This window comes from Salvelinus alpinus, chromosome 2, assembly GCF_045679555.1.
Source record: "Salvelinus alpinus chromosome 2, SLU_Salpinus.1, whole genome shotgun sequence".
NCBI lineage: Eukaryota > Metazoa > Chordata > Actinopteri > Salmoniformes > Salmonidae > Salvelinus > Salvelinus alpinus.
In genome coordinates this window covers 3,178,116-3,200,075 of record NC_092087.1, presented here as the reverse complement: position 1 = coordinate 3,200,075, position 21,960 = coordinate 3,178,116, and the positions used below count along the sequence as shown (strand labels likewise).

Here is a 21,960-nt window from a genome sequence, read left to right as displayed (position 1 = left end):
TCAGAATGTTTAAGGTCACGTTAAGGAATTAACTCCTAATGTTTAAGGTTAAGGTTAAGATTAGGCATTAACTCGTTAGGGTTAAGGTTTGGGATAGGCTTACATTAAAATTATATATAATTATTATAAATTATATACTTACATTTAAAAAAACACCTGAAACAACTTTTCATCACTGCATTTAAAACATGTGACTTTTGGAATGACAGCTGGATGCTTCCACCCACCATCCCTGTCCATAACTCCCTAGCAAAACCCCAAACCTACTTGAAGGGAACAGAGCTCACTGTTACCCCTTAGTGCAAGGGTTCCATGTCATTTCCCCACGTCCTCAGACATGGATGGATGTCGAATACTGACTTGTATCACTGGTGACCTGCTTGCACACACACACGCACTCTCTCTCTAATTAAAAAAACTGAATGGCATAATGCCTCCTATTCTAATATTAAACAAAGAAAGTTGATGTAGAAAGTTGCTATGACTACCCTGGGAGCGAGTATCAATATTACAATCCTATAGTAACTAAATCTCAAGGGAAAAAAAGCAACTAATAGCTTAGTTTAGTAAAATCTCACCCGTGTGTAATCCAACCTGGCGAATATCCTAATTTTTAGTAGAGTAGAATCCAACAGCATTTCACGTTCCAATTCTCCAAGATAAATAACCAATAGGCTACAAGTTACAATTTGACAATTAAAATTGTCAATTTTTATAATTTCCAATATTTTCTGTTCTAGATTCGGCTCTGAAGTCTTTAGAGGTCACCGGAGGAACGGAGAAAAATCTGACCTCACCCGAGCACACCAGTTTGAGCTGTGGTGAAGCCTGCGCTCCTGCAACACAGGCTCCCGCACCACCTGCTCGCGCTATTCCACATACGTATAGTCACGTCAGCGTGGGTTGGTCAGTTCAAAGCGCACACGGATTACCCTCATTAGCATACAGATGTCAGTTTATGTCACCCTCGCAGGGAACCGCAAACGTTATTTTACCGCCAGCTGCAGGGAGCTGCTGCCTCGAAAAAGCCACCGGTTGCAGCCCTGTGTGCAGAGCGATTTACGAGCGACCCGTACCCCGGCTTCCATCTGGCTGAGAGTCCACTGAACTATTGCTGCCTAATCAAGCATACATTATGGCTCCCAACACCCATCCAAGGGTCTATACACCCCCCTAATACACCCCCAGGGCTCCAGGCTTCGCACACCTGCTCTTGGTCTAATTCCCATCCTAAATCACCCCCCTGGCCAGGACAGGAGAATGGAAGAATGTAGGAGAGGAGATCCTAGCATTCCATATCTAGCACTCGATTCCACTGGTTAGAATAGATGTTTTGTTTGTTTTGTTGTTTTTGTTTAGCTTGATTTGTCTGATCAACAGATCAACAATGAAACACCTTTTTGGTGGGGTCTTTACTTAATTTTTTTTTTTTTTTATACACGTCAAAAACGCTATTTGAGCAGTCAAATAAGCTGGAGGTGGGGAGCCAGGACAACAACCTCTCCCTCAACGTGATCAAGACAAAAGGAGATGATCGTGGACTACAGGAAAAAGGAGGACCAAGCACACCCCCATTCTCATCGATGGGGCTGTAGTGGAGCAGGTTGAGAGCTTCAAGTTCCTTGGTGTCCACATCACCAACAAACTAGAATGGTCCAAACACGCAAAGACAGTCGTGAAGAGGGCACGACAAAGTCTATTCCCCCTCAGAAGACTGAAAAAGATTTGGCATTGGTCCTCAGATCCTCAAAAGGTTCTACAGCTGCACCATCGAGAGCTTCCTGACTGGTTGCATCACCACCTGGTGTGGCAACTGCTCGGCCTCCGACAGCAAGGCGCTACAGAGGGTAGTGCGTATGGCCCAGTACATCACTGGGGCCAAGCTTCCTGCCATCCAGGACCTCTATACCAGGCGGTGTCAGAGGAAGGCCCTAAAAATTGTCAAAGACTCCAGCCACCCCGGTCATGCTGTTCTCTCTGCTACCGAGAGCCATATTTAGGTAGCCTGTTTTCCCACTTCTGTTGGTGGGTGGTTGTTTTCTGTGTCAGTGTCTGTTCACCTTGCAGAACTATTTTGTTTTCGTTTTTTTCCTCGTTCACAGCGGAATGTGACTTCTGCCCTGAGAGAGCTGTGTTTTTTTCCTCGTTCACAGCGGAATGTGACTTCTGCCCTGAGAGAGCTGTGTTTTAGACACTGTTGGTATTCCAGCCATCCACAGAGTTTTTTTAGGACTCGTTGTAAAATCTCGCTGTCTAAATGAGAGGAGAAACATTTTTATATCTGGACTGGAGAACCAGACAGCACTGATTCTGCACCTGTACCCAAAACCTGGCCAGCAGTGTGTGTGTGCATGTGTTTCGGTGTGTGTGCATGTGTTTCGATGTGTGTGTGTGTGTTTCAGTGTGTGTGTGTGTGTGTGCATGTGTTTCGGTGTGTGTGCATGTGTTTCGGTGTGTGTGCATTTGTTTCGGTGTGTTTGCGTGTGTTTCGTTGTGTGTGCATGTGTTTCGGTGTGTGTGTGTGTGTGTTTAGGTGTGTGTGTGTGTGTGCATGTGTTTCGGTGTGTGTGCGTGTGTTTCGGTGTGTGTGTGTGTTTGAAAGTGCCTCGTCAAAAATCAGGCGCCACCTGTCCAGGACATTTGGACAGGGCATCCAGTCCAGGACATTTAGACAGGACATCCTGTCCAGGACATCCTGTCCAGGACATTTAGACAGGACATCCTGGCCAGGACATCCTGTCCAGGACATTTAGACAGGACATCCTGTCCAGGACATTTAGACAGGACATCCTGTCCAGGACATTTAGACAGGACATCCTGTCCAGGACATTTAGACAGGACATCCTGTCCAGGACATCCTGTCCAGGACATTTAGACAGGACATCCTGTCCAGGACATTTGGACAGGACATCCTGTCCAGACACTAATTCACAGCTGATGTTCTTTTGGACTCTCTCTACTCTTCTCTCCTGTTAATCCCACCACAGTGTGACACCATCTGTTGACTTCAGCCATGCCACCCGTGAGGGGGGAGAGGTTGGCATCATGCCCAGTTAAGACTCTCCTCTGTCGGGTACAGCAGCCCTGGCGTCCCCTGACCACTCTGGATCTTCTTTAAGTGATCCCCTTGTCTTGGTTCTCTAATAGCACATAACCGTTTAACCCTATAGGGGATAAGTCTCTATTCTGATCCTGACTTTATTCTGATCCTGACTTTATTCTGATCTTGACTTTATTCTGATCCTGACTTTATTCTGACTTTATTCTGATCTTGACTTTATTCTGATCCTGACTTTATTCTGATCCTGACTTTATTCTGATCCCGTTCCTGTAGGTTCATGCTCTACAACATTCGCAGAGTACGACCCTGCCTCACACAGGAAGCAGCGCAGGTCCTAATCCAGGCACTTGTCATCTCCCGTCTGGATTACTGCAACTCGCTGTTGGCTGGGCTCCCTGCCTGTGCCATTAAACCCCTACAACTCATCCAGAACGCCGCAGCCCGTCTGGTGTTCAACCTTCCCAAGTTCTCTCACGTCACCCCGCTCCTCCGCTCTCTCCACTGGCTTCCAGTTGAAGCTCGCATCCGCTACAAGACCATGGTGCTTGCCTACGGAGCTGTGAGGGGAACGGCACCTCCGTACCTTCAGGCTCTGATCAGGCCCTACACCCAAACAAGGGCACTGCGTTCATCCACCTCTGGCCTGCTCGCCGCCCTACCTCTGAGGAAGTACAGTTCCCGCTCAGCCCAGTCAAAACTGTTCGCTGCTCTGGCACCCCAATGGTGGAACAAACTCCCTCACGACGCCAGGTCAGCGGAGTCAATCACCACCTTCCGGAGACACCTGAAACCCCACCTCTTTAAGGAATACCTAGGATAGGATAAAGTAATCCTTCTAATCCTTCTATCCTTCTTAAAAGAGTTAGATGCACTATTGTAAAGTGGTTGTTCCACTGGATATCATAAGGTGAATGCACCAATTTGCTCTGGATAAGAGCGTCTGCTAAATGACTTAAATGTAAATGTAAATGATCCTGACTTTATTCTGATCCTGACTTTATTCTGATCCTGACTTTATTCTGATCCTGACTTTATTCTGATCCTGACTTTATTCTGATCTTGACTTTATACTAGATCTGGAGGACTCACTAAACAGAGAACATCCCTGGTCATCTCTACTGCCTCTGATCTGGTGGACTCACTAAACAGAGAACATCCCTGGTCATCCCTACTGCCTCTGATCTGGAGGACTCACTAACCAGAGAACATCCCTGGTCATCCCTACTGCTTCTGATCTGGTGGACTCACTAAACAGAGAACATCCCTGGTCATTCCTACTGCCTCTGATCTGGAGGACTCACTAAACAGAGAACATCCCTGGTCATCCCTACTGCCTCTGATCTGGTGGACTCACTAACCAGAGAACATCCCTGGTCATCCCTACTGCCTCTGATCTGGAGGACTCACTAAACAGAGAACATCCCTGGTCATCTCTACTGCCTCTGATCTGGAGGACTCACTAACACACATGCTTCCTTTGTAAATTATGTCTGAGTGTTGGAGTATGCCCCTGGCTCTCCGTAACTAAACAAACAAGAAAATGGTGCCATCTGGTTTGTTTATAATAAGGAATGAGAATTATTTTCTACTTTTGATACTTTAAGTATATTTAAAACCAAATACTTTTAGAGTTTTACTCAAGTAGTATTTTACTGGGTGACTTTCACTTGAGTCATTTTCTATTCAGGTATTTTTTGACAGTTGGGTGCTTTTTCTTCCTCTGATTTTGAGTGACAATCTGTCACCTTACACGAGGGCCTGTCGTAAGGGACTAGATGGAAAAGGAGACAATGGAGGCCTTCATACTGACCGCTGTTAAACTACAGAAGACTACATACCCAGTTAATATACATGTAACAAGGACTCTTTCCTACGTGATCATGTGAAAATCACGACCGTGTGATGAGGAACAGTACTCACCTGCATCAGAGTCTGGGGAAGAGACAGAGGGCAGAAAGGAGAGAAGGAGAGAGAAACAAATGAATATCAGCACAATCAAAAGGCCAGAGCCAAGATAAAGCAGACAGAAAACCCCACAAACTCTTTTTAAACGTATGTAAATTGTAAAGTATTTTGTCTGTAATGTATTTTCTCGTTATGTGTCAGACCCCAGTAAGACTAGCTGTCTCCATTGGTGTGGGCTAACGGGGATCCTCAGTAAGACTAGCTGTCTCCATTGGTGTGGGCTAACGGGGATCCTCAGTAAGACTAGCTGTCTCCATTGGTGTCGGCTAATGGGGATCCTCAGTAAGACTAGCTGTCTCCATTGGTGTCGGCTAATGGGGATCCTCAGTAAGACTAGCTGTCTCCATTGTCGTCGGCTAATGGGGATCCCCAGTAAGACTAGCTGTCTCCATTGGTGTGGGCTAATGGGGATTCCCAGGAAGACTAGCTGTCTCCATTGGTGTGGGCTAATGGGGATCCCCAGTAAGACTAGCTGTCTCCATTGGTGTTGGCTAATGGGGATCCTCAGTAAGACTAGCTGTCTCCATTGGTGTGGGCTAATGGGGATCCCCAGTAAGACTAGCTGTCTCCATTGGTGTGGGCTAATGGGGATCCCCAGTAAGACTAGCTGTCTCCATTGGTGTCGGCTAATGGGGATCCCCAGTAAGACTAGCTGTCTCCATTGGTGTGGGCTAATGGGGATCACAGGCCCACTCTCTCGCTCAGTGGCAGACCCTTTTGGCATCTCATCAGATAAGAGATGGGTGATTGTCCCAGGGTGTGTGTGTGTGTGTGTGTGTGTGTGTGTGTGTGTGTGTGTGTGTGTGTGTGTGTGTGTGTGTGTGTGTGTGTGTGTGTGAGTGAGTGAGTGAGTGAGTGAGTGAGTGAGTGAGTGAGTGAGTGAGTGAGTGAGTGAGTGAGTGAGTGAGTGAGTGAGTGAGTGAGTGAGTGAGTGAGTGAGTGAGTGAGTGAGTGAGTGAGTGAGTGTGTGCGCGCGTGTTGAAATTTCAGGACAGGATATTGTTCTTCTAAGTAAAGAGTTATCTTAGCTGTTCCAGACACCCACAAATAAAAGTCCCAAAATAACTAATTCATTTTTTTGGGGGGGGGACGACAAAAGAAGAGAATTGACTTCCATAAAAGAGTCAAAAAGTGAAAAACAAGTCACTAACTTCAAGTTATTCTAATTCCAAAATATGGCTAGCTTTTTGTTACCTCACTTTCAGTTCTGGAAATCAAAGCCTAGAGAGCTCCAATCCCAAACAGCAGATGAAGACAGCGAACTTGTTTGAGAAGTTTTCACGAGTTTCATTCTATTTTTATAAAAATCTTTTGATGCAAAAATCTGCCGTGGTTTTAAGAAGCAAACGTCTCTGTTTGATATGTTCAGGCTCTCGTTATTTGGAAAAAGAACATCCTGTTACATTAAGGCAGAGAGGAAATCTGTCTGTCTGTCTGTCTGTCTGTCTGTCTGTCTGTCTGTCTGTCTGTCTGTCTGTCTGTCTGTCTGTCTGTCTGTCTGTCTGTCTGTCTGTCTGTCTGTCTGTCTCTGTCTCTGTCTCTGTCTCTGTCTCTGTCTCTGTCTCTGTGTGTGTGTGTGTAGTTCCTCACCCTCTGCTGTATGCTGGCATGTTTGTGTTCCAGGTCTCTCTTCTCCATGGCTGAGTCTATGACCAGATGATCCAGCTGCAGATGGGATTAACACAAAACACCCACGTGTTTGAGATTATGAGTGCCTTCATTTGGCTGACGAGACTGTGGGATTAAATTGACTGAGATGATGAGAGAGATAGAGAGCGAAGATTATCCTGTGTATGTCCTGTCAGGCCATAGCCAGGGTCCTGTCAGGCCATAGCCAGGGTCCTGTCAAGCCGTAGCCAGGGTCCTGTCAGGCTGTAGCCAGGGTCCTGTCAGGCTAGATCCAGGGTCCTGTCAGGCTAGATCCAGGGTCCTGTCAGACCGTAGCCAGGGTCCTGTCAGGCTGTAGCCAGGGTCCTGTCAGGCTAGATCCAGGGTCCTGTCAGGCTAGATCCAGGGTCCTGTCAGGCTAGATCCAGGGTCCTGTCAGGCAGTAGCCAGGGTCCTGTCAGGCTAGATCCAGGGTCCTGTCAGGCAGTAGCCAGGGTCCTGTCAGGCTGTAGCCAGGGTCCTGTCAGGCTAGATCCAGGGTCCTGTCAGGCTAGATCCAGGGTCCTGTCAGACCGTAGCCAGGGTCCTGTCAGACCGTAGCCAGGGTCCTGTCAGACCGTAGCCAGGGTCCTGTCAGGCTAGATCCAGGGTCCTGTCAGGCCGTAGCCAGGGTCCTGTCAGGCTAGATCCAGGGTCCTTTCAGGCTAGATCCAGGGTCCCGTCAGGCCGTAGCCAGGGTCCCGTCAGGCTGTAGCCAGGGTCCTGTCAGGCTGTAGCCAGGGTCCTGTCAGGCTAGATCCAGGGTCCTGTCAGGCTAGATCCAGGGTCCCGTCAGGCCGTAGCCAGTGTCCCGTCAGACCGTAGCCAGGGTCCTGTCAGGCTAGATCCAGGGTCCCGTCAGGTCGTAGCTAGGGTCCTGTCAGGCTAGATCCAGGGTCCCGTCAGGTCGTAGCTAGGGTCCTGTCAGGCTAGATCCAGGGTCCTGTCAGGCTAGATCCAGGGTCCTGTCAGAATGTAGCCAGGGTCCTGTCAGGCCGTAGCTAGGGTCCTGTCAGACCAGCATACCTGGACCAGTAGTATAATACTGACTTGTCAGTGGAACCTCATACAACAACAGGAGATCTGCTTTCAGTGTGTGTAGGTGGGACACACCTCTGCAGCTAGTTTCTTCATGTAGGGGTCAATCTCATCCAGGATGTTATAGCCCTGCTGAAACAGAGTGTACTGGGCACGCATGAACGACAGCATCTGAGAGAGAGAGAGAGAGAGAGTGAGACAGAGACAGAGACAGAGACAGAGAAATAGGGGGAGAATGAGAGAGGGAGATTGAGGAAGAGAGAGAGAGAGAGAGAGAGACAGAGAAATAGGGGGAGATTGATAGAGGGAGATTGAGGAAGAGAGAGCGAGAAAGGAACAGATCAGAGAACATATTAGCTGGATGGCTAATTTAAGATTGTACATATAAAAGAACGGAAGCAGGCTACTCACTGCATCCAGGATCTCAAACTTCTTGTTAGCCTGAAGAACATTGATCTAAGAAAAACAAAACAAAAAACATTTAGACTGAAGATATCTGTTTGATTATTAGTAACCAGTCTCTTCAGGATTCTGGGTAACCAGTCCCTTCAGGATTCTGGGTAACCAGTCCCTTCAGGATTCTGGGTAACCAGTCCCTTCAGGATTCTGGGTAACCAGTCCCTTCAGGATTCTGGGTAACCAGTCCCTTCAGGATTCTGGGTAACCAGTCCCTTCAGGATTCTGGGAAACCAGTCCCTTCAGGATTCTGGGAAACCAGTCCCTTCAGGATTCTGGGAAACCAGTCCCTTCAGGATTCTGGGAAACCAGTCCCTTCAGGATTCTGGGTAACCAGTCCCTTCAGGATTCTGGGTAACCAGTCCCTTCAGGATTCTGGGTAACCAGTCCCTTCAGGATTCTGGGTAACCAGTCCCTTCAGGATTCTGGGTAACCAGTCCCTTCAGGATTCTGGGTAGCCAGTCCCTTCAAGATTCTGGGTAACCAGTCCCTTCAAGATTCTGGGTAAACAGTCCCTTCAGGATTCTGGGTAACCAGTCCCTTCAGGATTCTGGGTAAACTGTCCCTTCAGGATTCTGGGTAAGCAGTCCCTTCAGGATTCTGGGTAAGCAGTCCCTTCAGGATTCTGGGTAAGCAGTCCCTTCAGGATTCTGGGTAACCAGTCCCTTCAGGATTCTGGGTAAGCAGTCCCTTCAGGATTCTGGGTAAGCAGTCCCTTCAGGATTCTGGGTAAGCAGTCCCTTCAGGATTCTGGGTAAGCAGTCCCTTCAGGATACGGGGTAACCAGTCCCTTCAGGATTCTGGGTAACCAGTCCCTTAAAAAAAAAACTAATTAGCAACAATTCCCTTCATATTAATCTTGCAAATTCAACCAATTACCACACTATTTCACAATAAAACAGTCAAATCATTTGCAATAAAAAGAGGGTTTACACTGTTAACTGGCCTCTCAGAATGAGAGGCCAGTTAACAGCTGGTCAGAATGAGAGGCCAGTTAACAGCTGGTCAGAATGAGAGGCCAGTTAACAGCTGGTCAGAATGAGAGGCCAGTTAACAGCTGGTCAGAATGAGAGGCCAGTTAACAGCTGGTCAGAATGAGAGGCCAGTTAACAGCTGGTCAGAATGAGAGGCCAGTTAACAGCTGGTCAGAATGAGAGGCCAGTTAACAGCTGGTCAGAATGAGAGGCCAGTTAACAGCTGGTCAGAATGTGTGTTTATTAATGTGTGTGTGTGTGTGTGTGTGTTTATTAATGTGTGTGTGTGTGTTTGTTAAAGTGTGTGTGTGTGTGTGTTTATTAATGTGTGTGTGTGTGTGTGTATTAATGTGTGTGTGTTTATTCATATGTGTGTGTGTGTGTGTGTTTATTCATGTGTGTGTGTGTGTGTGTTTATTCATGTGTGTGTGTGTGTGTGTTTATTAATGTGTGTGTGTGTGTGTGTATTAATGTGTGTGTGTGTGTGTGTATTAATGTGTGTGTGTGTGTGTATTAATGTGTGTGTGTGTGTGTATTAATGTGTGTGTGTGTGTGTATTAATGTGTGTGTGTGTGTATTAATGTGTGTGTGTGTGTATTAATGTGTGTGTGTGTGTATTAATGTGTGTGTGTGTGTTTTTATTAATGTGTGTGTGTGTGTTTATTAATGTGTGTGTGTGTGTTTATTAATGTGTGTGTGTGTGTGTGTGTGTGTTTATTAATGTGTGTGTGTGTGTGTGTGTTTATTAATGTGTGTGTGTGTGTTTATTAATGTGTGTGTGTGTGTGTGTGTGTGTTTATTAATGTGTGTGTGTGTTTATTAATGTGTGTGTGTGTGTGTGTATTAATGTGTGTGTGTGTGTTTATTAATGTGTGTGTGTGTGTGTGTGTTTTTATTAATGTGTGTGTGTGTGTTTATTAATGTGTGTGTGTGTGTGTCTGCGTACGCGTGTGTTGTGTGTATCTCACCTGCAGTACGTAGTCCAGGGCCAGGTGCCTGAAGCACTTCCTGGTCAGGGTGAGAGAGGAAGTGGCCTCCTCCACCTCGTGAGGTTTGTTCCTGGGGGCCTGGGCGTTCTTCACCTGGGCGATCTCCATGTCCTCCCTCACACGGTCAAACTGCTTCTTCGTCTCCTTGAACTTACGCACGTCCCTACAGGGGAGGGGACAGGGGACAGGGGGAGGGGACAGGGGGAGGGGACAGGGGACAAGGGGGAGGGGACAGGGGGAGGGGAGAGGGGAGAGGGGACAGGGGGGAGGGGACAGGGGACAGGGGGGGACAGGGGGGAGGGGACAGGGGACAGGGGACAGGGGGGAGCGAGATAAAGACTGGTACTGTTTTACCATAAGGGAGATAGACACACAGACAGTAGCCTCTCTCTAGACAGACAGGTAATAGCCTCTCTCTAGACAGACAGGCAGTAACCTCTCTCTAGACAGACAGACAGTAACCTCTCTCTAGACAGACAGACAGTAGCCTCTCTCTTGACAGACATGCAGTAGCCTCTGTCTAGACAGACAGACAGGCAGTATCCTCTGTCTAGGGAGACAGACAGGCATTATCCTCTGTCTAGACAGACAGACAGGCAGTAGCCTCTGTCTAGGGAGACAGACAGGCAGTATCCTCTGACTAGACAGACAGACAGGCAGTATCCTCTGTCTAGGGAGACAGACAGGCAGTATCCTCTGTCTAGACAGACAGACAGGCAGTAGCCTCTCTCTAGACAGACAGACAGGCAGTAGCCTCTCTCTAGACAGACAGACAGGCAGTAGCCTCTGTCTAAGGAGACAAGAGGAATAAGAGGGCATTAGAGGAAGAAGCCAGGAGGAAGAAGGGATCCAGGCCCTCTATACCAGGCGGTGTCAGAGGAAGGCCCTAAAAATGGTCAAAGACTCCAGCCACTCTAGTCATAGACTGTTCTCTCTTCTACCGCACGGCAAGCGGTACCGGAGCGCCAAGTCTAGGTCCAAGAGGCTTCTAAACAGCTTCTACCCCCAAGACATAAGACTCCTGAACACCTAATCAGATGTTTACCCAGACTATTTGCATTGCCCCCCAGCCCCCTCTTTTACACTGCTGCTAATCTCTGTTGTTATCATCTATGCATATGTAACCGATGTGAAATGGCTAGCTAGTTAGCGGTGGTGCGCGCTAATAGCCTTTCAATCGGTGACGTCACTTGCTCTGAGACCTTGAAGTAGTGGTTCCCCTTTACTGCTGCTCTTTAATTACTTGTTACTTTCATTTCTTATTCTTATCTGTATTTTTTTAAACTGCACTGTTTGTTAGGGGCTCGTAAGTAAGCGTTTCACTGTAAGGTCGACACATGTTGTATTCGGAGCATGTGACTAATAACATTTGATTTGATTTGATAATACTCACTCTTTGATGAAAGTGTGGAGCTGTTGTTTGATAGACCTCTGGGTCTGGTCAAATAGGATCTGTGAAGAGAGAGAGAGAGAGAGATGTTTGATAGACCTCTGGGTCTGGTCAAATAGGATCTGTGAAGAGAGAGAGAGATGTTTGATAGACCTCTGGGTCTGGTGGAGAGAGATGAGGAGAGAGAGGAGGAGAGAGAGAAAGACAGAGGAAGCACACCCAAGAAGAAGAGACAGATACAAGATGAGATTTATGAGGCAGAAGGAATCCATCTATCTAGAACAGAGCTTCTATCTCTATGATATGATTTAGAGAGGGGTTAACCCAAATGAACCCTGCAAGATGGAGAGAGAGCGAGAGAGCGAGAGAGCGAGAGAGCGAGAGAGCGAGAGAGAGAGAGAGAGAGAGAGAGAGAGAGAGAGAGAGAGAGAGAGAGAGAGAGAGAGAAAGAAAGAAGGGGAGGGAGAGAAAGAGAGGGAGGAGAGACAGTATCATGTTATATTCAGGAGAAAGATCCCTTGTCATCCACTGGGCGGTGTCCCTGAAGGGCCAAAAGACACCAAACCGTATGCAGATATTACAAGATGACTAAATACTTTTAACAATAAATATGCTTTTTATTTGATTCCATGGTCCTCCAAGAGTTGCTGTATGTCTCCTCTACCTACTTCAGTTGTCTCCTCAGTTCATACACCTTGGTTGGAGAGAGAGGGACTGTAGCAGCAGTGATTCCTTCACTCATGTCCCCCTGCTCTCTACAATACCGTGTGTCTCTCTGGGTCCGTCCCTCATGTCTCCCTGCTCTCTACAATACTGTGTGTCTCTCTGGGTCCGTCCCTCATGTCCCCCTGCTCTCTACAATACCATGTCTCTCTGGGTCCGTCCCTCATGTCCCCCTGCTCTCTACAATACCATGTCTCTCTGGGTCCGTCCCTCATGTCCCCCTGCTCTCTACAATACCATGTCTCTCTGGGTCCGTCCCTCATGTCCCCCTGCTCTCTACAATACCATGTCTCTCTGGGTCCGTCCCTCATGTCTCCCTGCTCTCTACAATACCATGTCTCTCTGGGTCCGTCCCTCATGTCTCCCTGCTCTCTACAATACCGTGTGTCTCTCTGGGTCCGTCCCTCATGTCCCCCTGCTCTCTACAATACCGTGTGTCTCTCCTCAGTTCATTCACCTTGGTTGGAGAGAGAGGGACTGTAGCAGCAGTGATTCCTTCCCTTTTCCAAAATAACATGTTGCTAACAGTTTATCATAACTGACTAAGACGCATCTCTAACAACACATAAAACCTCACATAGTTCTGCCGAAAAACAATGTCTCAGCCAGTGGCATACATAGGTCAGGGTGTGACATGGGGAATGTATGTGTTTTGGTTTGTCTAGGGGTTTGTACGTTTAATGGGTCAGTGTCTTGTCTAGGTGTTTGTATGTCTATGGCTGCCTAGATTGGGTCTCAATTAGAGGCAGCTGTGGTTTATTGTCTCTGATTGAGAGCCATATTTAAGGCAGTCATAGGCATTTGGGTTTTGTGGGTAATTGTCTATGTTGTACGTTTGTAGCTTGTGTGTGCACTTACGTTTATAGCTTCACGATCGTTTGTTGTTTTGTTTAGGTTTATAATAGTGTTCGTTTCGTGTTTTTCTTTATTCTCAAATAAAAGAGAATGTATTTTTCACACGCTGCGCCTTGGTCCACTTCTTCCACTCAAGACGATTGTGACACATACTGTATGTGAGCATCGATGCCGCCCTTTTGACAAGAAACGGCACTTTGTCAAAGGCAGGGACATTTATCTTGTCCATTCCCAGCGCGTCTCTCCAACTGCTGTTGGACAGACGCGGCGCTCCACCAACGTTCCGTCAAATAAAATCCTCAAACATAAATCATGTGATTGAGGATACGGTAGAAAGGGTACGTAGCCTTTTCTGTAGCCTTCGGGCTGAAGATGAAACGGATGACAATGTAATGAGACGGACACTTTTTACATCAAAATCAAATTAAATTTTATGCGCCGAATACAACAGGTGTAGACCTTACAACATAGACCCTTAACCAACAAATATTTACTAAATAAACAATTATTATTTTTTTTTTTTTATTAATCAAAAAGTAACAAGAAACGTACATAACAATAACGAGGCTCTAACCAGGGGGTACTGGATCAATGTGCGGGGGTACAGGTTAGTCGAGGTAACAGCGTCTGGACAAGAGAAAACGTAACAACATCAATACAGACACGGAAATGAAAACTGAGGAAGTGTCAGATATAGGGGAGGCAATCAACGGCGTGATGGGAGTCCAGGTGAGTCCGATGAAGCGCGGGCGCGAGTAATGATGGTGACAGGTGTAGGTAATGAAGAGCAGCCGGGCGACCTCGGAAGCCAGAGAGGGGGAACGGGAGCAGACGTGACAAATATGGACTGGACTATCAGGCTACTCACAAATGTTGTCCAGGAGTTTCACCCAGTGGGCTAAATTGTTGTAATCAGTGGTTTCAAGTTTGTTTCTGTAAAAAACAATTACAAGTTGATCATCGCGAAAAAATAAAATAATTCTGCATTTCCCGCTGTGTAAACACACTGGGGCTCAGGATAACTCCACCTGATAAAGTTGGGTAGCTGATATTCAGAGTTTAAATAGACAAATTGATTAGTCACAGGAATCAGGACTAGTAAAGCCAATGAAATGGCCTGTTTAACAAACGACGGGCCTACCACATGGATGGGTATTCAAATGTTTTTTTTTTTTTAAGGCGACACTGTAGGCTACACCTCAGTAAGCACCGACCGACGCTATTTGGCCCAAACACAGAGGTCTATAAATTATGGATTTTCAACTTTCATTCACGACCGAAAATGAACCCGATTTCAACATCCGGAAAAATCCTGTGATCTGACGATAAAAAAAACGTTAAGATGACCTCAGAGGGGAGGACAGAAGGAGAGGAAGAGAGCTGTCATGTTAAACTTTAGCTCAACTGTTAAAAAAACCTCTGAGGGATAGAGGGAGGGTCTCTCTCTCCCTCTCTCCCTCCAATGTCTATGTGATTTGTGTGATAACAGTTACAGGTAGGATTCCCGGTAGACCAACTAGGTCTCTACCAAACCTGTGGCTGGCCCCTGCTTAACAGGCTGAGAGACCCCACAGCAGTCATTATGATCTCAGTCTCTCCTACTTAGCTGTGTGTGTGACCAGGCATGTGCACCGCCCCGTGGCGTGTCGATAGCTCCAGTGGTGCTGTGTGAGGTCACGGATGACCCAACACACGTGTAGCGTGTTTCCTAATACCGGACCGTTAAAAAGAGAACCGTTAAAATGCCAGGACAGGGCTGGGACATTACACACACACACACACACACACACACACACACACACACACACACACACACACACACACACACACACACACACACACACACACACACACACACACACACACACACACTAGCATGCCAGGATTGGGCTGGAACTTCGTAACGTTAGTCTAATCTGAACATTGTCTCTTGGCAGAACACTCTGGACTCAAGATGGGAGGACACAGTGTGTGTGTGTGTGTGTGTGTGTGTGTGTGTGTGTGTGTGTGTGTGTGTGTGTGTGTGTGTGTGTCTTACCATGTGGTAGTTGACGATCTCCTGCAGACTCCCACCACACTTCTCCAGACACTCCTAGAGACACAGAGTGTGAGACATGGTGTGAACATACACTCTGTATTAATAAGCCTTTCCCTCAGGCTACAGGTCAATTATCACTTCTGAGAAATGAACAGCCGATGGCCATTTAGTCTAATAAACATTACATCTGAGGTGAACTAAACAACTGTCTGTCTGTAGTCAACTAGACTAGACTAGACAACCGTCTGTCTGTAGTGAACTAGACTAGACTACCTTCTGTCTGTAGTGAACTAGACTAGACAACCTTCTGTCTGTAGTCAACTAGACTAGACAACCTTCTGTCTGTAGTGAACTAGACTAGACTACCTTCTGTCTGTAGTGAACTAGACTAGACTACCTTCTGTCTGTAGTGAACTAGACTAGACAACCTTCTGTCTGTAGTGAACTAGACTAGACAACCTTCTGTCTGTAGTGAACTAGACTAGACAACCTTCTGTCTGTAGTGAACTAGACTAGACTACCTTCTGTCTGTAGTGAACTAGACTAGACTACCTTCTGTCTGTAGTGAACTAGACTAGACTAGACTACCTTCTGTCTGTAGTCAACTAGACTAGACTACCTTCTGTCTGTAGTGAACTAGACTAGGCAACCTTCTGTCTGTAGTCAACTAGACTAGACAACCGTCTGTCTGTAATGAACTAGACTAGACTAGACTACCTTCTGTCTGTAGTGAACTAGACTAGACAACCTTCTGTCTGTAGTTAACTAGACTAGACTAGACTACCTTCTGTCTGTAGTGAACTAGACTAGACAACCTTCTGTCTGTAGTTAACTAGACTAGACTAGACAACCTTCTGTCTGTAGTGAACTAGACTAGACTAGACTACCTTCTGTCTGTAGTGAACTAGACTAGACAACCTTCTGTCTGTAGTCAACTAGACTAGACTACCTTCTGTCTGTAGTCAACTAGACTAGACAACCTTCTGTCTGTAGTGAACTAGACTAGACTAGACTACCTTCTGTCTGTAGTGAACTAGACTAGACAACCTTCTGTCTGTAGTTAACTAGACTAGACTAGACTACCTTCTGTCTGTAGTGAACTAGACTAGACAACCTTCTGTCTGTAGTTAACTAGACTAGACTAGACTACCTTCTGTCTGTAGTGAACTAGACTAGACTAGACTACTTTCTGTCTGTAGTCAACTAGACTAGACAACCGTCTGTCGGTAGTGAACTAGACTAGACTACCTTCTGTCTGTAGTGAACTAGACTAGACTACCTTCTGTCTGTAGTGAACTAGACTAGACAACCTTCTGTCTGTAGTCAACTAGACTAGACAACCTTCTGTCTGTAGTGAACTAGACTAGACAACCGTCTGTCTGTAGTGAACTAGACTAGACTAGACTACCTTCTGTCTGTAGTGAACTAGACTAGACAACCTTCTGTCTGTAGTCAACTAGACTAGACTACCTTCTGTCTGTAGTCAACTAGACTAGACAACCTTCTGTCTGTAGTGAACTAGACTAGACTAGACAACCTTCTGTCTGTAGTGAACTAGACTAGACAACATTCTGTCTGTAGTTAACTAGACTAGACTAGACTACCTTCTGTCTGTAGTGAACTAGACTAGACAACCTTCTGTCTGTAGTTAACTAGACTAGACTAGACTACCTTCTGTCTGTAGTGAACTAGACTAGACTAGACTACCTTCTGTCTGTAGTCAACTAGACTAGACAACCTTCTGTCTGTAGTGAACTAGACTAGACAACCTTCTGTCTGTAGTCAACTAGACTAGACAACCTTCTGTCTGTAGTGAACTAGACTAGACAACCTTCTGTCTGTAGTGAACTAGACTAGACTAGACTACCTTCTGTCTGTAGTCAACTAGACTAGACAACCTTCTGTCTGTAGTGAACTAGACTAGACTAGACAACCTTCTGTCTGTAGTGAACTAGACTAGACTACCTTCTGTCTGTAGTGAACTAGACTAGACTAGACAACCTTCTGTCTGTAGTGAACTAGACTAGACAACATTCTGTCTGTAGTGAACTAGACTAGACAACCTTCTGTCTGTAGTCAACTAGACTAGACAACCTTCTGTCTGTAGTGAACTAGACTAGACAACCTTCTGTCTGTAGTGAACTAGACTAGACTAGACTACCTTCTGTCTGTAGTCAACTAGACTAGACAACCTTCTGTCTGTAGTGAACTAGACTAGACAACCTTCTGTCTGTAGTCAACTAGACTAGACAACCTTCTGTCTGTAGTGAACTAGACTAGACAACCTTCTGTCTGTAGTGAACTAGACTAGACTAGACTACCTTCTGTCTGTAGTCAACTAGACTAGACAACCTTCTGTCTGTAGTGAACTAGACTAGACAACCTTCTGTCTGTAGTGAACTAGACTAGACTACCTTCTGTCTGTAGTGAACTAGACTAGACTAGACTACCTTCTGTCTGTAGTCAACTAGACTAGACAACCTTCTGTCTGTAGTGAACTAGACTAGACAACCTTCTGTCTGTAGTGAACTAGACTAGACAACCGTCTGTCTGTAGTGAACTAGACTAGACAACCTTCTGTCTGTAGTGAACTAGACTAGACTAGACAACCTTCTGTCTGTAGTGAACTAGACTAGACAACCTTCTGTCTGTAGTTAACTAGACTAGACAACCTTCTGTCTGTAGTGAACTAGACTAGACTACCTTCTGTCTGTAGTGAACTAGACTAGACAACCTTCTGTCTGTAGTGAACTAGACTAGACTACCTTCTGTCTGTAGTTAACTAGACTAGACAACCTTCTGTCTGTAGTGAACTAGACTAGACAACCTTCTGTCTGTAGTGAACTAGACTAGACAACCGTCTGTCTGTAGTGAACTAGACTAGACTACCTTCTGTCTGTAGTCAACTAGACTAGACAACCTTCTGTCTGTAGTCAACTAGACTAGACAACCGTCTGTCTGTAGTCAACTAGACTAGACAACCGTCTGTCTGTAGTCAACTAGACTAGACAACCTTCTGTCTGTAGTCAACTAGACTAGACAACCGTCTGTCTGTAGTGAACTAGACTAGACAACCTTCTGTCTGTAGTGAACTAGACTAGACAACCGTCTGTCTGTAGTCAACTAGACTAGACAACCGTCTGTCTGTAGTCAACTAGACTAGACAACCTTCTGTCTGTAGTGAACTAGACTAGACAACCTTCTGTCTGTAGTGAACTAGACTAGACAACCTTCTGTCTGTAGTCAACTAGACTAGACTACCTTCTGTCTGTAGTCAACTAGACTAGACAACCTTCTGTCTGTAGTGAACTAGACTAGACAACCTTCTGTCTGTAGTTAACTAGACTAGACAACCTTCTGTCTGTAGTGAACTAGACTAGACTAGACAACCTTCTGTCTGTAGTGAACTAGACTAGACAACCTTCTGTCTGTAGTGAACTAGACTAGACTAGACTACCTTCTGTCTGTAGTCAACTAGACTAGACAACCTTCTGTCTGTAGTGAACTAGACTAGACAACCTTCTGTCTGTAGTGAACTAGACTAGACTACCTTCTGTCTGTAGTGAACTAGACTAGACTAGACTACCTTCTGTCTGTAGTCAACTAGACTAGACAACCTTCTGTCTGTAGTGAACTAGACTAGACAACCTTCTGTCTGTAGTGAACTAGACTAGACAACCGTCTGTCTGTAGTGAACTAGACTAGACAACCTTCTGTCTGTAGTGAACTAGACTAGACTAGACAACCTTCTGTCTGTAGTGAACTAGACTAGACAACCTTCTGTCTGTAGTTAACTAGACTAGACAACCTTCTGTCTGTAGTGAACTAGACTAGACTACCTTCTGTCTGTAGTGAACTAGACTAGACAACCTTCTGTCTGTAGTGAACTAGACTAGACTACCTTCTGTCTGTAGTTAACTAGACTAGACAACCTTCTGTCTGTAGTGAACTAGACTAGACAACCTTCTGTCTGTAGTGAACTAGACTAGACAACCGTCTGTCTGTAGTGAACTAGACTAGACTACCTTCTGTCTGTAGTCAACTAGACTAGACAACCTTCTGTCTGTAGTCAACTAGACTAGACAACCGTCTGTCTGTAGTCAACTAGACTAGACAACCGTCTGTCTGTAGTCAACTAGACTAGACAACCTTCTGTCTGTAGTCAACTAGACTAGACAACCGTCTGTCTGTAGTGAACTAGACTAGACAACCTTCTGTCTGTAGTGAACTAGACTAGACAACCGTCTGTCTGTAGTCAACTAGACTAGACAACCGTCTGTCTGTAGTCAACTAGACTAGACAACCTTCTGTCTGTAGTGAACTAGACTAGACAACCTTCTGTCTGTAGTGAACTAGACTAGACAACCTTCTGTCTGTAGTCAACTAGACTAGACTACCTTCTGTCTGTAGTCAACTAGACTAGACAACCTTCTGTCTGTAGTGAACTAGACTAGACAACCTTCTGTCTGTAGTTAACTAGACTAGACAACCTTCTGTCTGTAGTGAACTAGACTAGACTAGACAACCTTCTGTCTGTAGTCAACTAGACTAGACAACCTTCTGTCTGTAGTGAACTAGACTAGACTACCTTCTGTCTGTAGTGAACTAGACTAGACAACCTTCTGTCTGTAGTGAACTAGACTAGACAACCTTCTGTCTGTAGTGAACTAGACTAGACAACCTTCTGTCTGTAGTGAACTAGACTAGACAACCTTCTGTCTGTAGTGAACTAGACTAGACAACCTTCTGTCTGTAGTGAACTAGACTAGACTAGACAACCGTCTGTCTGTAGTCAACTAGACTAGACTACCTTCTGTCTGTAGTCAACTAGACTAGACTACCTTCTGTCTGTAGTGAACTAGACTAGACAACCTTCTGTCTGTAGTGAACTAGACTAGACAACCTTCTGTCTGTAGTGAACTAGACTAGACTACCTTCTGTCTGTAGTGAACTAGACTAGACTAGACTACCTTCTGTCTGTAGTGAACTAGACTAGACAACCTTCTGTCTGTAGTGAACTAGACTAGACTACCTTCTGTCTGTAGTGAACTAGACTAGACAACCTTCTGTCTGTAGTCAACTAGACTAGACAACCTTCTGTCTGTAGTGAACTAGACTAGACTAGACAACCTTCTGTCTGTAGTGAACTAGACTAGACTAGACAACCTTCTGTCTGTAGTGAACTAGACTAGACAACCTTCTGTCTGTAGTGAACTAGACTAGACAACCTTCTGTCTGTAGTGAACTAGACTAGACAACCTTCTGTCTGTAGTCAACTAGACTAGACTACCTTCTGTCTGTAGTGAACTAGACTAGACTAGACAACCTTCTGTCTGTAGTGAACTAGACTAGACAACCTTCTGTCTGTAGTGAACTAGACTAGACTACCTTCTGTCTGTAGTGAACTAGACTAGACTACCTTCTGTCTGTAGTGAACTAGACTAGACAACCTTCTGTCTGTAGTCAACTAGACTAGACAACCTTCTGTCTGTAGTGAACTAGACTAGACAACCTTCTGTCTGTAGTGAACTAGACTAGACAACCGTCTGTCTGTAGTGAACTAGACTAGACAACCTTCTGTCTGTAGTGAACTAGACTAGACTAGACAACCTTCTGTCTGTAGTGAACTAGACTAGACAACCTTCTGTCTGTAGTTAACTAGACTAGACAACCTTCTGTCTGTAGTGAACTAGACTAGACTACCTTCTGTCTGTAGTGAACTAGACTAGACAACCTTCTGTCTGTAGTGAACTAGACTAGACTACCTTCTGTCTGTAGTTAACTAGACTAGACAACCTTCTGTCTGTAGTGAACTAGACTAGACAACCTTCTGTCTGTAGTGAACTAGACTAGACAACCGTCTGTCTGTAGTGAACTAGACTAGACTACCTTCTGTCTGTAGTCAACTAGACTAGACAACCTTCTGTCTGTAGTCAACTAGACTAGACAACCGTCTGTCTGTAGTCAACTAGACTAGACAACCGTCTGTCTGTAGTCAACTAGACTAGACAACCTTCTGTCTGTAGTCAACTAGACTAGACAACCGTCTGTCTGTAGTGAACTAGACTAGACAACCTTCTGTCTGTAGTGAACTAGACTAGACAACCGTCTGTCTGTAGTCAACTAGACTAGACAACCGTCTGTCTGTAGTCAACTAGACTAGACAACCTTCTGTCTGTAGTGAACTAGACTAGACAACCTTCTGTCTGTAGTGAACTAGACTAGACAACCTTCTGTCTGTAGTCAACTAGACTAGACTACCTTCTGTCTGTAGTCAACTAGACTAGACAACCTTCTGTCTGTAGTGAACTAGACTAGACAACCTTCTGTCTGTAGTTAACTAGACTAGACAACCTTCTGTCTGTAGTGAACTAGACTAGACTAGACAACCTTCTGTCTGTAGTCAACTAGACTAGACAACCTTCTGTCTGTAGTGAACTAGACTAGACTACCTTCTGTCTGTAGTGAACTAGACTAGACAACCTTCTGTCTGTAGTGAACTAGACTAGACAACCTTCTGTCTGTAGTGAACTAGACTAGACAACCTTCTGTCTGTAGTGAACTAGACTAGACAACCTTCTGTCTGTAGTGAACTAGACTAGACAACCTTCTGTCTGTAGTGAACTAGACTAGACTAGACAACCGTCTGTCTGTAGTCAACTAGACTAGACTACCTTCTGTCTGTAGTCAACTAGACTAGACTACCTTCTGTCTGTAGTGAACTAGACTAGACAACCTTCTGTCTGTAGTGAACTAGACTAGACAACCTTCTGTCTGTAGTGAACTAGACTAGACTACCTTCTGTCTGTAGTGAACTAGACTAG

The 21,960-nt window shown here is 45.5% G+C and overlaps 1 protein-coding gene across 1 annotated transcript in view; it reads right to left on the bottom strand.

Moving 5' to 3' along the window:
- The window catches only part of LOC139552875 (arf-GAP with coiled-coil, ANK repeat and PH domain-containing protein 3-like), a 75,196-nt gene that overhangs the window by 20,136 nt on the left and 33,100 nt on the right, over positions 1-21,960 (bottom strand). The window contains exons 4-10 of the mRNA XM_071364996.1: positions 15,137-15,190; positions 11,524-11,582; positions 10,110-10,293; positions 8,123-8,167; positions 7,787-7,882; positions 6,617-6,691; positions 4,982-4,993 (exon numbers count right to left, since the gene is read on the bottom strand). Of these exons, the coding sequence (XP_071221097.1) occupies positions 4,982-4,993; positions 6,617-6,691; positions 7,787-7,882; positions 8,123-8,167; positions 10,110-10,293; positions 11,524-11,582; positions 15,137-15,190 (525 nt within the window). The remainder of the gene's footprint in view (positions 1-4,981; positions 4,994-6,616; positions 6,692-7,786; positions 7,883-8,122; positions 8,168-10,109; positions 10,294-11,523; positions 11,583-15,136; positions 15,191-21,960) is intronic.